We start from the raw sequence: 14,647 nt of genomic DNA, 5'->3' as shown, positions 1-14,647 counted from the left end.
TACAACAATCATTATCGAACCTTTATCCACCTTGAGGCAGAAGCTTGTGTTAATGACAGTAAATCTAGCAAGAATGGGAGTTTAAAATAATAAAATCGTTTTCTTTCTAAATCGGCCAAAGCAAAATTCCATAACTAGTTCTCGTAGTGCGATATCCGTCAAAATTCTAACATTAACATCCAATACAACATCTTGAAACTAGTAGATCAAAATATTTAAAAATAACACTCACATTCTTTTTATTTCTACAACAGTTGAATAATTTTGCACGTCATGCTGTTTGTTGCTTAACTTCTATCACGTACGCAGTTTGTATCATTAGATGTGGCCAACTGGTGCACCATGATGATGATGAATAGATCTTTATCAACTGAAATTTATAGCTGCAACTATCGTTCAAATTTATAACGCCATGCTCCAGTTTCTGCATCAACTTGACAGCAAAATTTTTATGTCATCATAACAAATTTGCTGTGCACTAGTTTTCTGTTTAGTCACAATATATAGTTATCACTATGGTCAGTAATGATTCTAGATTTGATATTTTTGAGGATTTTTAAAAATTTGCTTTTGCTGCTTGTAAGAATTAGAGAAACGCAGACCCAAGCATTTTGTTCGCAAGTAAGAAAAGACACGATAGAATTGATGGTATTTAATGAATATAATTTCATTATAAATCATTATTTATTATAAAAGAAAAACGTTAACAGATATTATCATATAAATTGTCAACCAGATTTAATCTTTCTAGTAGTAGTGGTGACAATTTTCTTTGTTGTTGTGGTCTTGGAAGTGGCTGGCTTTGTCGTGGTTCTGGTAGTTGTAGGTTTTGTTGAGGTTCTGGTGGTGTTCGGTTTAGTTGTTGTCTTTGTAGTTGTAGGTCTTGCTGTCGTGGTTGGCTTAGTTGTTGTTGATTTTGCTACAGTTGTGGTTTTTTTAGTTGAAGTTGATGTCAATTTGATTGTTATTGTTGTAAATTTTTTGGTGGTGGTTGTAGTTGGTCTTGGTGTGGTTGAGATTAATTTGGTACTGGTTAAGCTTAATTTAGTTGTTGTAGTGATGGTCGGTTTAATTGTGCTTGTTTTAGCGTTGGATATGGTACGAGTGGCGGTTGTCGGCGTGGTAGTTGTTGTTCCCAAGAAATCTTTAACATCATTTTTAAAGAGAGATGATTTTTTTCGAAAAAGGTCTCACCAAGTCCAGTTGTTGCTGAAATCCAGTCAAGGTAAGAGCTAACACGGGTGTAGACTGTCGGACCGGCCAAACAATCATCCGAAGGGATGTAAGAAACAACACCCACCAAAACCCAGTCGTCATTCTGGTCCTTATAGATTAAAGGGGCACCTTCGTCGCCCTAAAAATTAACAAATGAGGTTGAATGGAATTTATTTTTTTTATGAATTTTTAGGAATATTTTATGGCTTTATAAAATTCAGCATAATATAAAATATTATACATTTTTAATATATTAAATATCTTTAAAAAAAAATGAATTTTAGACTTTAACTTTAAAACTTACGTCACACGGTGCGACGCCTTTAATGTAAGTGCAAATGGCGGAGTTGGGCAACGCAAAATTAGTGCTATAGATCAAGGCACACTCGGTGTAGTTGATCACCGGCAATTGCACGTATTTCAGAGAGAAGTTGCTGGAGTATTGATTGTTATCATCTGAAGTGAGAAATAAAATTACCAGCGGCGATCAAAAAATACTAATTTGGGATTTACATACATGGCATATTAGAATACTCTGCTGATGATGACCCAAACCCGCAAACTGTCATCAAAGAACCAGAAAAATCCCTATTGGAGTCATAGACGGATGGCAGTTTGATGGGCTTAATTGTATCTAGAGGTAAATTTTGTAGAATAGCTGTTTTTTAACTTATATATTTTAAAACATATAGATACCAGTGAACGTGATAGGTGTGGGCAATTTGAAGAGACCGATATTGTGAGACTGTTGGGCCGGATCGAATGGAACATACAACTCGTGAACAATGCCAAAGTACTCTTCGTTCATGTAATTTGGATATTCTGAGCCTACGGTGAAATGAACAGTGCCAATGCTGATATAGTACGTGTAAAACCTACAAAGGAAGCAATATCATTAAAGTAAAGCTAAATATTATTACTATACAAAATTTAGAAGCAATCTGTATTCACTTATAGCATAAACAAAAACTGGCTAGATTATTTAAGAACGTTTCTTCGTGTAAATAACACGTTTTGTGGATTTAAAATATACTCTGTGCAATGTCCAGATGTTAAAATCCACTCAGATGATATCAAAGATCCACTGCAAAACATGCTGCCGTCAATTATGATGAGAGCGTGCCACGGAAACTGCCCTAGGTTTGCATAAGGTCCGCCAAAAACACGCTTATCAGGCAAATTTAAACCCATGTCAACGTTGGTTGCTGTTCAAACATAATTAATTAAATAAAAATTTGTGAAAAGGCATTCTATTAAATATTCGTTAAGAACCTTGTGTTCCTTCGGCCAACTTTTGCCACTCAACTACTCTTGAATTAAATTCTACCATGAACACCAACTTCGAAATTGCATTTAGGTAAAATCAAAATAGTGTTTCTAGGTGTCACCTTGGTTGAAACCAGCATTAATAGTAAAATCCTCATCTTCCCAAACGTTGGCATATATGGTGCGATACGCTGGAAATGACGGTGTTGGCCAAACCAAATGTTTTTATATACCAGTCCACATCCGCTCTGCACGTCAGCAGCGCTATTAGTTTTCTCTTCCTGTGGGACAAACTCCAGCAAACATACATCCAATTTTTCAGCTTCTTTCATTTAGATTAAATTCGAAAAAATTAAGTAGATTAAGTAGAAATTAAATTTTAAGTAGATTTTCTCATTTTTAAGCATGTTGTTGATTGTGTCATATATTATGAATGTTATTTGAGATTAATCATAAATAAATTTAAATGCACAAAGGTTCGAATTACGGACAACTGCAAAAATTCAATCAATTCTAAAACATAGAGAAGCAGGAATGGTCTTACTTATTAAATAAAGAAAGAATGTTCTTAGCGTTTTCAATTCACTTTTAAATTACATCTTATTTCTGCGGCTTTTAAGATCGACATCGGTGCGAAACACGATTGAAATGGCAACATTAGATATAAATCTTAAGCTTTTCAATCTACTGTAACAAAACATAAGTCGTACACATTTCAAACATATTTGAGTCTCACTTTGAATCTTTTTATCAGCTGTCAGTAAATTGACTGATGCACTGCCATCAATTTAAATTTGAGTTGCTGCATAAACCCAACTTCTGAAGTGACTCACTTTAAATGATTTCAGCTATAGATGAGCTCGATATTAAATACATATCTGATAGCACATAGCCTCGAGGAAGATTGAAATTATGGCCGCTGCCATCATTTTACAATATCGCTGCACTGTCCGTAAGATAGTTTTCTCACGTGTACGCGTGTAGCAACATTAAAATAAAATCAAACCTTTGATTCGGAGTGCATAAGATCTGATGATTCTCAATAATTTTTCATACAATGCAACTACGGAAAATCTATGGCACGAGAGAAGTGCGGATCTATTTTAATGATTTTCTTGCAGAATGAACTTGCACTTCTTAAGTTTTTTTTCCAAATTTTTATTCAATCCAAACAAAAGCTATTTAAAACATTATTTTGAAAAGACGTATGCAGTCATTTATGTCATTCGAATTGTTTCAAAACTGATGCTACTAATAAATATGTAATAAAGTAAATCTTTTTTGCCAAAGTGGACATTTTGCCAATATTTAAAACGTATTGCAAACAACCAATCAGATGTCAAAAAGCACGAAATATCAAAGTAAAATTTAGCCAGAAGCTTTTTTAGTGGTGCTGCTAGATTTGGTAGTGGTTGAGGTTTTTGGGGTGGTTTTAGTGGTGGTCTTAGTGCTAGTCTTGGTTGTGGTCTTGGTGGTCGTCATAGTGGTGGTCTTAGTTGTGGTCTTAGTAGTCGTCTTTGTGGTGGTCGTAGTACTTGACGGTTTAAATGTCGTCGTAGTTGAAGGTTTAGCGGTCGTCGTGGTTGAAGGTTTAGTTGTCGTCGTGGTTGAAGGTTTAGTGGTCGTCGTGGTTGAAGGTTTAGTGGTTGTGGTTGGTTTAGTAGTACTTGTGGTAGTTGAGGGCATTCCAGTGGTTGCTTTTGGTGTGCTAGTTGATCCTCCTGGGAGCGGTTTTGGAATTAATCTAATTGTAAGATTTGCGAAAAATAATTTATACCCATTCCAGTTATCGCAGATATCCAATCAAGATTAGAGCTAACACGGGTAAATACTGTCGGAGTGCCTTCATAATAGCAATAGTAATAGGAACTAGTGGAAATGCCCGCTATAACCCAAGATCCATCTTGGTTCTTGTAGAATAAAGGAGCGCCTTGAGCACCCTGGATGAGTTAGTTAATTTTAAAATATTTATTCCATGACAGCACCAAGGATAAAAGTTATTTTGATCGATTTAATTTAATTAAACTGCAATACGTCAAAATCAAAATAAGGTTGAAACTGCACTTACCCCACAGGATCCAAGGCTGGTGTTGCCTGTACAGATTGCGGATTCAGGCAAAGTAATCTCATATACTGCACTGAGGTTTGCAGCGCACTCCGTGTAGCTAATCCCCTGCAATTCTTCGTACTTCAGAGAGTAGGTTACTGAAGATTGGTATTTCTCATCTTATCAAAGAAAATTAAAATATTAGACCAGAAGCAGCAAAATTATAGGAAATACGTACAACCATAACAATAGTTCACTAGAATATATCCACTAACTGTCATCGAAACATTGGTAAAATCCTTCGTGGCATCATTTGCAGAAGGAAGTTTTATGGGCATAATGTTGACTAAAGTACGAATATTAGGAAATGTTAAAATGCAAGTTTATAGTAGTTGATACCTGTAAAAGAGACAGGTTGTAGTAAGTTGATCAGAGCTATGTTGTGTTCATTTGTCACATTATATGGGTCGTAAAGCTTGTGCACGTAGCAAGTGTAATTGATATTGTCTATTATCGTTGGATATTGCTCAATGAAGGTATAGTCGACGACACCCAAGATTACAGAGCTCAGGTTATACCTATTCAGGGGAAACAAATAAAAAAATTATAAACGATTTTCTCATATAAAACGTTTCTATCTGATTATAAAAATTGTACAAAAATCTTATGTATGAGAAAGTGATACATATATTTTCTTACCCTGAGCAGTAGTATGCAGAAGTGAGAATCCACTGATCCGATATTAAGGATCCGCTAAAAACCTGACCATATTCAGCCATGATGAAAGCCATCCATGGGAACTGCCCTGGTGTTGCAGTGGGATCTTCAAAGACTCGATTAACTTGCATATTAGCAAGTCCTTTTCTTGCAATATTTAAATGAAATTTACTTGTTTAAATGAAATTAACTTTCATACGCTGAGAGACGTCTAAAAGAACATTTTGGAATTTGTTTGCAGCAATTTTCTTAGTGTCCGCTTGTAACTCAGCACCTGAACTAGTAGTTTCCACCGCGACCACCAACTTATCCAAATATATTTTTGCACAAAATGTACCAATAATTAACTAAAAAATATATATATTCACCTTGGTTGATGTTAGCATAAACAGCAGAACCAGCATCTTTCTGAATCGTAACATTTTGCTTCTACGCTAGAAGTGACTGGACAACCTGCGGCTGCGAGGTTTTATATGCGAGCCAAAGCATCCTCCGCGTCAGCAGAACTGGCTGGCTACTTTTCTACATTCCATGAAAATGATTTACAGACACGTTTATTAGATTATATCTATTTGACGGAATCTGGTTGTTGCTGGTGCTGTCTCTGAAAATATATTACCTAAGCAGAGAGAGCTGAATTATTAGTTAGCGATGCCTCATCACTTAATTTATTTCTCGCAAAAATTATTAGAGCTTAACGTGGGGTCTACGTCAGCGATGCCACACACTAGTTTTACGTGACGGATTTTCTTTCAGGAGAGATGATCATAAAATTCCCGTCTTTCCTGAGCTGCTGATTCTACTGATTTTGCAATGACAACTCCCAGAAACAAAAATCAGGTATGGAAGGGTAAAAAGGTCGAAATTTTTTATTATAAATTTAATATCACACGCGCTCATACCGTACAGTTGTTAAAATGCAATTTAAGCCTTCACCAGACGTAATTAACATGTATCCAAAACAAAAATTGCTGATTTTAGCGCATGTAGATGGAAATTTCTAATTTTATTATTCTTCAAACGTTTTTTTTTCAATCCTTTTTCTTTCAGTTCCCTCAATAATTTCAAAAGGATTTGAAATTAATCGAGCTAGATTGTGGGATTTAGTTTAGTGACGAGAGGTTTGACTTAATAGAGACGACATCGTGACAATTTTTTTCGGCTATCGTTTGAAAGTTGAAGGGACGTGATATTATTTAACAAATGTTATTTTGGATGCAGCAAATTAACATTTTTAATTTGTGATTTTTTTCTGGAACGTTCAGTCACAGTCATCTCTGAGAATTATTGCCACCGCTGTGGTGTTGCAAAATATGACATGACTACGTGCGAAAGCCAGAGAAAACGTAGCAGCTATAATTTTCAAGCTATATCTAGATTTTACGAAAGTACATAGATCGTTGCAAAACTCATGTGACTGCATGTGGCCTCATTCCTGGTGCACGTAATCTGTTCCGTGGCAACTTTACCTGCACAAAGTTTTGCTTTTTAAATGGCATGACTTGGTTATTTTTTGTTTTTATATATTTACATTGGCAAAATCAAAGGGCCACTTCAAATGCAAATGGAGTCAAGGAGGAGGGGCTATTACCACAGAAATTGGCCATGAGTTGCATTTGATCTGCCAATGATTAGTTAGTTATTTGCTATAGTTTTCTCCAGCGTTAAAAGATTAAAAAATTGAATCATCATCAAATCAAATTTCGAACAAAGGTTTTTCTTGCGTTGTTCGATATTTCCATTGCATTTTGGGTTATCAAGACTTGGGGCTGTTTCTTTAATGTCAATTTTTGCTGGTTCCGTTTTATTCAGACTATTTGGAAGCAATGATGCACAATTTTCTTTGAGTAGGTATAAAAGAGCTGTTCTCTTTGTTTCATTCCACGATAAGTGTAAACTATTCCCGATTGTGAAAATAAAATTTTTTAACATTTCTAACCAATTTATTCTAGCGATGGTGCTAATTTAAAAAAATAAAATTTACTCGCACCATAATATCTATCTATTGGCTCTATATGTGAAAGGGAAGATTTTGGTTGTAAGGAATTATCTGCATTTTCTCTCATATCATCCATTTTTTCCTTCAGGGAAAATTGGTTGACTTAAGTCAGTTTGAAATTTATTGCTGCTACCATATACTTCTTGCAACATATGTGTTGAAAAGTAAATTCTGGTTTTTTAAAAATACGAAAAATATAATATAAAGTTAAAAGTTGTTTGAAATATGGCTCACGTGATGCTCTCAAAATGAAGTTACGCTTGGCAGCAATAATTCTTAACACTACCGTCATTGCGAAATTAAATTACGTTAGAGCTTTCATATTTCATGACAGAATCCATGCGTTGCAATAGGAAAGAGAACCGACGAAGGAAAAAACTAGAGTATATTCGGTGTTTTGCTATGATGACACTTCATATAAATTAAGTAAAATATGAAACGCATATTTCGAGGATAGACACCGCCATCAACAGCTGAAATTCAAATATTTGGCAAATAAAATTAAAAATGTAGAGTTGGAGCACTCTATTCTAAGCAATAATTGAATAGTGGATCATGAAAAGCTTTCCCAAACTGTAAAACCTTGTTCCTAGTCACCTGCAATCTTTGAGGATGTTCAAACATTTCAAAATTTAGACAAGTAATTATTGAATAGATTTGACGTCACGCAGCCACCTTGGCATGGTCAGCAACGGGGGAGACGCAGCAAAAGTTATAAAAGCTTGAAGATGCAGATAACGAGAGATTGCAATCAAATTAGCGGATGTCTCGCATCATCAAGTGCGATCGCTGAGACAAGAGAGACGAATGGCAAAGTACAGAGTTAATTTATATTATAGCAGTTACTCGTTTCGAATTGAACAAAACATGTCCGTGTGGAGTTGCCAGAGCATTTTCCAGTTTATTCCGTTTCTCTTTTTGATCTTTTTTTACATCTGTGTTTGGTCTGAAAGTGGAAAGCCGCGTAGCAGGCGAAAATAGAATGACAGAGGAGATGTACAGCGTCTCTGCCCAATCAAATAAGAGTTCTAATTAGATGATTTTCCTGCAGAAACAATTATTTACTCCTCTAAACTTTTTTAAACATTTTATTCAATTCAAACTGAAAAACTTTTAAAATATGTTATTTTGAAAATACAATCAAATCATTTTTAGCTTTTCCTTCGAATTATTTCAAAACTGATACATATACGAATTAATATATAAATGGAAATAATTTACAGACTCATTCATTAGATTATATCTGTATCGCAGATTCTGGCTGTCTCTTAAAATACATATATTACCTATGTAAGCAGTGAGAAATGAATTATTAATTTGCGACGCTTAATCGCTTAATTTATTTCCTGTAAAAATTAGTAGAGCATAACGTAGGATCTATACGGCCGTCCACGATGCCACACACCAGTTTTATGTGACGGATTTTCTTACAGAGGAGAAGAAAATAAAATTTTCTGTCTATATCATTTCTTTCAAACCGAGATTAGCTTAAAATAGCTTTTATTGAATACACATAACGTCAGCCGCCATGATATTATCAGGAGCGGGCGGGGCGCGGCGAAAGTTAAAAAGTTTGAAGATATAATACAGACAACGAGAGATGGCAATTAAATTAGCTCAGTCAGCAGCGATTTTCAGCACTCATAATATATGTGCGATGATCGCTCACAGATAAGCATTATTCCAAAATCAAAAGTAAGACGAATGGCAAAATACAAAATTACTGTATATATACATGCAGCAGTTCATCGTTTCGGATTGAACAAAACATGTCCGTGTAGCATTGCTCGGATGTCAGTTTTCAGTTTACTCCCGATGCTTTTTCGATCTTTTTTCTTCCGTAGAAGGTGAAAAAATTGCAGGAGATGCCCAGAATGGCCCTATCGAATGTGACATGTGATTGATTTCTAGTTTATTTTTAAAACTACTAACAATAATTTTTCATGGAATTCAACTACAGCAAATTAATTACATGATCTAATTTGACGATTTTCCCGCAGATTGAACTATTGGACCGCTCTTAAAAACAAGTTTTTTATATATTTTAAAGTTTTATTGAATCCAAACACAAACTATTTATAATATATTTTTGCATGAATCCCTTCAAGACAATTGAATCAAATAATTTTCTGACATTTCCTTCGAATTATTTCAAAACAGATGCAATAGTAAAATAAATTCTTGCTCTTTTCGTCAAAGTGGTTATTTTGCCAGTAAGATCGTGTATCAAACATTATCAGATGTCAAAGCATGAAATCAAAGCATATTTTAGACAGAGGTTTTTTAGTGGTGCTGCTAGATTTCTTAGTTTCAGAGGTTTTTGTGGTGGTCTTGGTGGTGGTCTTCTTATTTGAAGATTAAGAGGTGGTGGTGGTTTTTCCAGTAGAGCTAGAGGTTGGTTAAGTAATTGTGGTAGTTTAGGGCTTTCCAGTAGTTGCTTTTGGAGTGCTGGTTTATGCTCCTGGGAACGATTTTGGTACAAATTGAAAGATTTATCAAAAATAATATTTATTAGAGCCTACCCATTCCAGTTTTTGAAAAAATCCAATCAAGATTTGAGCTAACACGGGTAAAAACTGTCGGATTGTTGCAATAGTAATAGGGACTAAATGCAATAGTGCCCGCAATAACCCAAGATCCATCTTGGTTTTTGTAGAATAAAGGAGCGCCTTGAACACCCTGTTTGAGTTAATTACCATTAAAATATTTATCTCAATGAAAGCACGATGAATGATAAAAGTTATTTTGATCGATTTAATTTAATTAATCTGGGTTACGTCCAAATTAAAGTAAGATTAAGACTGCAACTTACACCACAGGGTCCGACTTTGGTGTTGCCTGTGCAGATTGCGGATCCAGGCAAAGTAATCCCATATTCTGCACTGAGCGTTGCAGAGCACTTAGTATAGTTAACCCCCTGCAGTTTGTCGTACTTCAGAGAGAAAGTTGCTGAATTTTGGTCTTTTTCATCTTTTAAAAGAAATAAAAACTATTAGACTTGAACAAGCTAAATTCTATGAAATACATACAATTATAACAAGAGCTCACTGGCATAAATCCACTAACTGTCATCGGAACTTTAGTAAAATCCTTCGTGGCATCATTTACAGAAGGAAGTTTTATGGGCGCTATGTTGACTAAAGAAAAAATATTAGAACATCTGATGTTAACTGTTACTGCCAATTTTTAATACCTGTAAAAGTGACAGGTCGCAGCATCTTGATCAGAGCTATGTTGTATTCATTTGTCATATTATTTGGGTCGTAAAGCTCGTGCACGTAGCAAATGAAATTATAATCAATTTTAATTGTTTTTTCCAATATGTAGGTATGGTCGACAACTCCCAAGATTATAGAGCTCAAGTTATACCTTTTTAGGGGAAAAAATTTAAAATTAAGATTACATTTTTCTCATAAAAAGAATATCAGTAAAATAATTTTTTTTACAAAAAACCATATGGTTGTGAATGATGTACATATTATTTTTACATTGAGCAGTAGTATGCAGAAGTGAGAATCCACTGATCTGATATTAAGGATCCGCTAAAAACTTCACCATATAGGCAGCAACGATGAGAGCCATCCATGGGAACTGCCCTGGTGTTGCAGTGGGAATACCAAAGAGTCGATAAAGATTCTTATCAGTGAGTCCTTTAAAATAGGCTGCTCTTGCAATATTTAAAATATTTTATATTTCATAGTTTAAAAGAAATTGACTTTCATACGCTGAGAGACGTCAAAAGCATTAAGAACGTTTTGGACCTTGCTTCCAGCAGTTTGCGTATTATCCGTTTTTAATTGAGCATCTGATATAGTAGTTTCCACCGCGAATACCAACTTCAAAATTGCTTTTTGCTCTAAATGTTCAAATAAAATTTAAAAAAAAATATTCACCTGAGTTGATGTTAGCATAAACAGCAGAACCAGCATCTTTCTGAACCGTAACATTTTGCATCTACGCTAGAAGTGACTGGATAACCTGGCTGCGAGGTTTTTATATGCGATCCAAAACGACCTCCACGTCAGTAGCACACCTGTCTATTTTTCTGCGTCCATGAAAATGATTTAGTGACTCGCACACTATATCTATCTGTATCACGCACTCTGGTTGCTGCTTTCGCTGTCACTGAAAATAATTACGTATAAGCAGTGATAACTATATTATCGATTTGCAATGCTTAGTGTTAATAATCACTTAATTTGTTTTCCTAAAATTTATTAGAGTTTATTACGGGGACTTATTAGCCCATACATAGAAGATAGAAATTTCCAATTTTATTTAACTTCATATGTTTTGTAATTAATCCTCGATCTTCTTTAAGATACTTCAATACAGATCTGATATTAATAGAGCCAGATGATGATTTAAATTAGTTAATTTATGCAAAATCTTACCAATAGAGAAACCTCAATTTAATTCATTAAGAGTTTGAAAGTTGCAGGAATATGATGTGTATAAGCAAATATTATTTTGAAGGCAGCAAATACACTTTTTTATGATTATTTCTGTTATGTTCAGTCATATTCATGTCCTAGAATAGTAAATAGTTGCTATACTGTTGTGATGTTGTTACATAATATGATAGTGTAAGAAATCAGCATATTCATTCAGCTCCGGTCATAATTTACTGCTGATAAGACTAAAGAACGAAAACAATCAGAGCATAGATGTGATACAAGTAAAAAGATGGTTAAGACTAAATAATAATGTTAAGCTTCATAGCCTTTTTACATAAAACTGTTTATAGTAGTGGTTCCCAGTGTTCAGTTCACACTAGTTTTCAACAGGATGTGCGCCATGAAGGACATCGCGCAGTGCACAGTTTCACATCACGTGATAGCAGCCATAAAATTTCGCTCTGCAAATTTCGCATCAGTAGTAAAAGATTGCCATCAAGCCCACGTTTTGGAGGTCAGTTTCTGACGATTTTCTGATTTAACCTTGAAATGGATCCACATAGGCAGACACAGTGCGCACTGTCCTCGCAGCTCGCAGCACCGGTGATAACAGGAAATGGGCTTTTGAACCGCTTTTGCTGTTCATTTCAAAATTTTGCTGCATATAATAGGAATAGTGTATTGAATTATATGTTCAATATCTTATTACCTAGAAACCTGATTGAGTTTTAGTTTAAATTTCAGTAGCTTCAAAATAATATGATTTTAGTATCGTTTCTATTTTTGGCATTTTACTTTCGGATATGAGAAGCAATATTAACAGAACCTGCGAGGCCGGATGAGGCCATGGTGTTCGTTTTCGCTGACCGTTCAACGCCATCGCATCCCCTTCATTGCATGAAAAAGCTCAGTTATCTTAACAACTTTAAAATCGTTTAAAAGTATGAAAATATTTATAATAAAAAATCAAAAAATCTTATGGCTTTAAAATTATTTAACATTAAGCAGTAGTATGTAGAAGTGAGAATCCACTGATCCGATATTAAGGATCCGCTAAAAACATCACCGTAATCAGAAACGAGGAAAGCCAGCCATGGTAACTGCCCTTGTGTGGCTGAGAGGGCTCATCAGACTCGAGGAAAAACGTAGCCATCTAGGGAAAAATCTAGAGCATAATGACAATGCATATGTACGCAATAATTGAATAGAGGATGATTTATTTGCCCATATCCTAAAATTCCTCTTGTCATTGCATCTTTGAAAATGTTCTAACATTTAAAAATTGAGAAAAGTAGTTAAATATTGAATACATTGATGTCAGCCCTTGGTATGATCAGCGACGGGAGCAGGGATGCGGTGACAATTAAAAAGTTTGAAGACGCAGACGATGAGAGATTGCAATCAAATTAGTGGATATCCCGCGTCAGCAGCGCGGCCCACGCAAGTGCGATCGCTGAGACGAGAGAGACGAATGGCAAAAGTAGTTATAGTTTATATATACTCGTTTTCAATTGAGCAAACTGTAGCATTGCAACGCACTCTCCAGTTTGTATTCCTTTGCTTATATTCGATATTTTTTACTTCTCAAAATGAAAAGCAGTTAAGTAGGCGAAAATAAAACGAAAGGATATGCCCAGCGTGGTCTAGTCGGATGAGTAATTTAAAAAAATGGCAGTGTCTGGCTTACTTACTTCAATATATTTTTAATTTATTAGGTCAATTGTTTTCAGTTTCACTATAATAATACTAGCTGTTTATCTCATTCAGAAGAAAATACAAGCAATCTATTTAGATGCAGTCTTCACAAATTAAATTTCGTTGATTTTTTTTATCCAAAGGCGCTGAGGAAAGTACGGAGTAGAAAATTATCAAACACGCAAGTAGAACACGCGATTGAATATTGTGAGAAGTGTATTTGTTTTGCCTCTAGAGCGTCTCAACGAATATTATGCTATATGCGGTCGTGAACGGGGAGTTCAATCATTGGGGAAGCGAGAGCTCCTATATAAATAGGCAGTTGTCAATTATGCATTTTGCTCAAATGATTTGCTTCTGTGGCTTTGATTCATTATATTGCCAACGGGAATGATTGCCGAGTGTAATTATAGTGATGCTTTGAAGTACAGAGATGATCAGAAAATCTATAAGCTTCTTATAAACGCAATGGCTTTGTTTGAATATCAAAAGTTAATTTGAAAACCATGCAAATCAAAGACGTCAAAGAAAAACATGCAGAGTAAATACATTACGCAAGTGACTAATTGTAAGCCTTAAATAATTGTTGAACAAATATGGTCACAATTAATTTAACAGTATTTAATGTATAATTTCGTTAAAATTATGAGCTAATTATTTTAAATAGGCTATAGTCCAAACCATAAATTAAAAAATTTTGCGTTTAGAATTCTGCTCCTGCTGAAATATATATAAGGATAATTTTATTTTACACAAAACGCTTTTATTTTAATCAAGATTGTATCATAAAAACATCTGGAATTCCTAGAGCTTTATAATTAAGTTCAATGATTTATTTCAACAATAGGGCATTTGCGTCAGAGCTCCGACGATAAGACACGAACGCACAGGAGTAATTTAATTCGCTCGTATCCCGGATCAGAGGCAGATTTGACAATACGACAAACAGCATCAGGTGCGTGAGTGCCACTATTCATGCATATTAATCGCGTTTGCAGGTCGGCACTGGCTGCCTAGCTGATGAATGAATCTACGCGTTCGCCTGTCGTTCCGCCGGCTTTTGTGCTCTCTGAAGCCGAATCGTGTGCTGCGGTGCATTATTATTTCCTAACCAATGTGTGTACGCACCGGCTAGAACAAGAACCAATTCACCTCCGTCTCTGTCAAAACGATTGCGCTGCTCTCTCTCTCTCCCAAAATGTTGCTGTTAGAGGGAGAACGATTCTCTCTTGATCAGCTGATAGCTCATCATTTATGTTCTTATACTGTTATTATTATTAATGATAATGCGTCCCAGTCAAAACACAGATC

General features: G+C 35.1%; 3 protein-coding genes across 3 annotated transcripts; all 3 read right to left on the bottom strand.

The window, feature by feature from the left end:
- Positions 1 to 655: 655 nt before the first annotated feature.
- Positions 656 to 2,746, bottom strand: LOC135947727 (collagenase-like). Its single transcript, XM_065496650.1, has 8 exons — positions 2,604 to 2,746; positions 2,488 to 2,554; positions 2,249 to 2,420; positions 1,912 to 2,090; positions 1,733 to 1,849; positions 1,520 to 1,671; positions 1,195 to 1,354; positions 656 to 1,144 (listed from the first exon to the last, which is right to left on the bottom strand). Exons 1-8 carry the CDS (start codon positions 2,655 to 2,657, stop codon positions 729 to 731), a joined length of 1,317 nt encoding a protein of 438 aa, XP_065352722.1. The 5' UTR covers positions 2,658 to 2,746; the 3' UTR covers positions 656 to 728.
- An 869-nt stretch (positions 2,747 to 3,615) lies between these two features.
- LOC135944688 (chymotrypsin-like elastase family member 2A) lies at positions 3,616 to 5,732 on the bottom strand. Its single transcript, XM_065491812.1, has 8 exons — positions 5,614 to 5,732; positions 5,445 to 5,550; positions 5,228 to 5,387; positions 4,928 to 5,106; positions 4,767 to 4,874; positions 4,550 to 4,707; positions 4,259 to 4,421; positions 3,616 to 4,202 (listed from the first exon to the last, which is right to left on the bottom strand). The coding sequence occupies exons 1-8, from the start codon at positions 5,665 to 5,667 to the stop codon at positions 3,850 to 3,852; spliced, it is 1,281 nt and encodes a 426-aa protein (XP_065347884.1). The 5' UTR covers positions 5,668 to 5,732; the 3' UTR covers positions 3,616 to 3,849.
- A 2,973-nt stretch (positions 5,733 to 8,705) lies between these two features.
- Positions 8,706 to 11,258, bottom strand: LOC135945822 (chymotrypsin-like elastase family member 2A). Its single transcript, XM_065493722.1, has 8 exons — positions 11,138 to 11,258; positions 10,969 to 11,080; positions 10,733 to 10,906; positions 10,438 to 10,613; positions 10,274 to 10,381; positions 10,057 to 10,214; positions 9,767 to 9,923; positions 8,706 to 9,705 (listed from the first exon to the last, which is right to left on the bottom strand). The coding sequence occupies exons 3-8, from the start codon at positions 10,828 to 10,830 to the stop codon at positions 9,698 to 9,700; spliced, it is 705 nt and encodes a 234-aa protein (XP_065349794.1). The 5' UTR covers positions 10,831 to 10,906; positions 10,969 to 11,080; positions 11,138 to 11,258; the 3' UTR covers positions 8,706 to 9,697.
- Between the last annotated feature and the right edge of the window lie 3,389 nt (positions 11,259 to 14,647).

Source organism: Cloeon dipterum, chromosome 1 (genome assembly GCF_949628265.1).
Source record: "Cloeon dipterum chromosome 1, ieCloDipt1.1, whole genome shotgun sequence".
NCBI lineage: Eukaryota > Metazoa > Arthropoda > Insecta > Ephemeroptera > Baetidae > Cloeon > Cloeon dipterum.
The sequence above is the reverse complement of the archived record's forward strand: the minus strand, read 5'-3'. Positions and strand labels throughout refer to the sequence as shown.

Excerpts from the sequence above, each read along its gene's own strand:
- LOC135947727 (XM_065496650.1), bottom strand. The coding sequence starts at position 2,657 with ATGCCAACGTTTGGGAAGATGAGGATTTTACTATTAATGCTGGTTTCA. Across the intron at positions 2,091-2,248 it reads ACATCTGGACATTGCACAGA|GTTTTACACGTACTATATCA; the intron begins GTATATTTTAAA and ends CTTCCTTTGTAG. Across the intron at positions 1,672-1,732 it reads AGAGTATTCTAATATGCCAT|ATGATAACAATCAATACTCC; the intron begins GTATGTAAATCC and ends TTCTCACTTCAG.
- LOC135944688 (XM_065491812.1), bottom strand. The coding sequence starts at position 5,667 with ATGTTACGATTCAGAAAGATGCTGGTTCTGCTGTTTATGCTAACATCA. Across the intron at positions 4,708-4,766 it reads AGTGAACTATTGTTATGGTT|ATGAGAAATACCAATCTTCA; the intron begins GTACGTATTTCC and ends TTCTTTGATAAG. Across the intron at positions 4,422-4,549 it reads CCAGCCTTGGATCCTGTGGG|GGTGCTCAAGGCGCTCCTTT; the intron begins GTAAGTGCAGTT and ends TAACTCATCCAG.
- LOC135945822 (XM_065493722.1), bottom strand. The coding sequence starts at position 10,830 with ATGGATGGCTCTCATCGTTGCTGCCTATATGGTGAAGTTTTTAGCGGA. Across the intron at positions 10,215-10,273 it reads AGTGAGCTCTTGTTATAATT|ATGAAAAAGACCAAAATTCA; the intron begins GTATGTATTTCA and ends TTCTTTTAAAAG. Across the intron at positions 9,924-10,056 it reads CCAAAGTCGGACCCTGTGGT|GGTGTTCAAGGCGCTCCTTT; the intron begins GTAAGTTGCAGT and ends TAACTCAAACAG.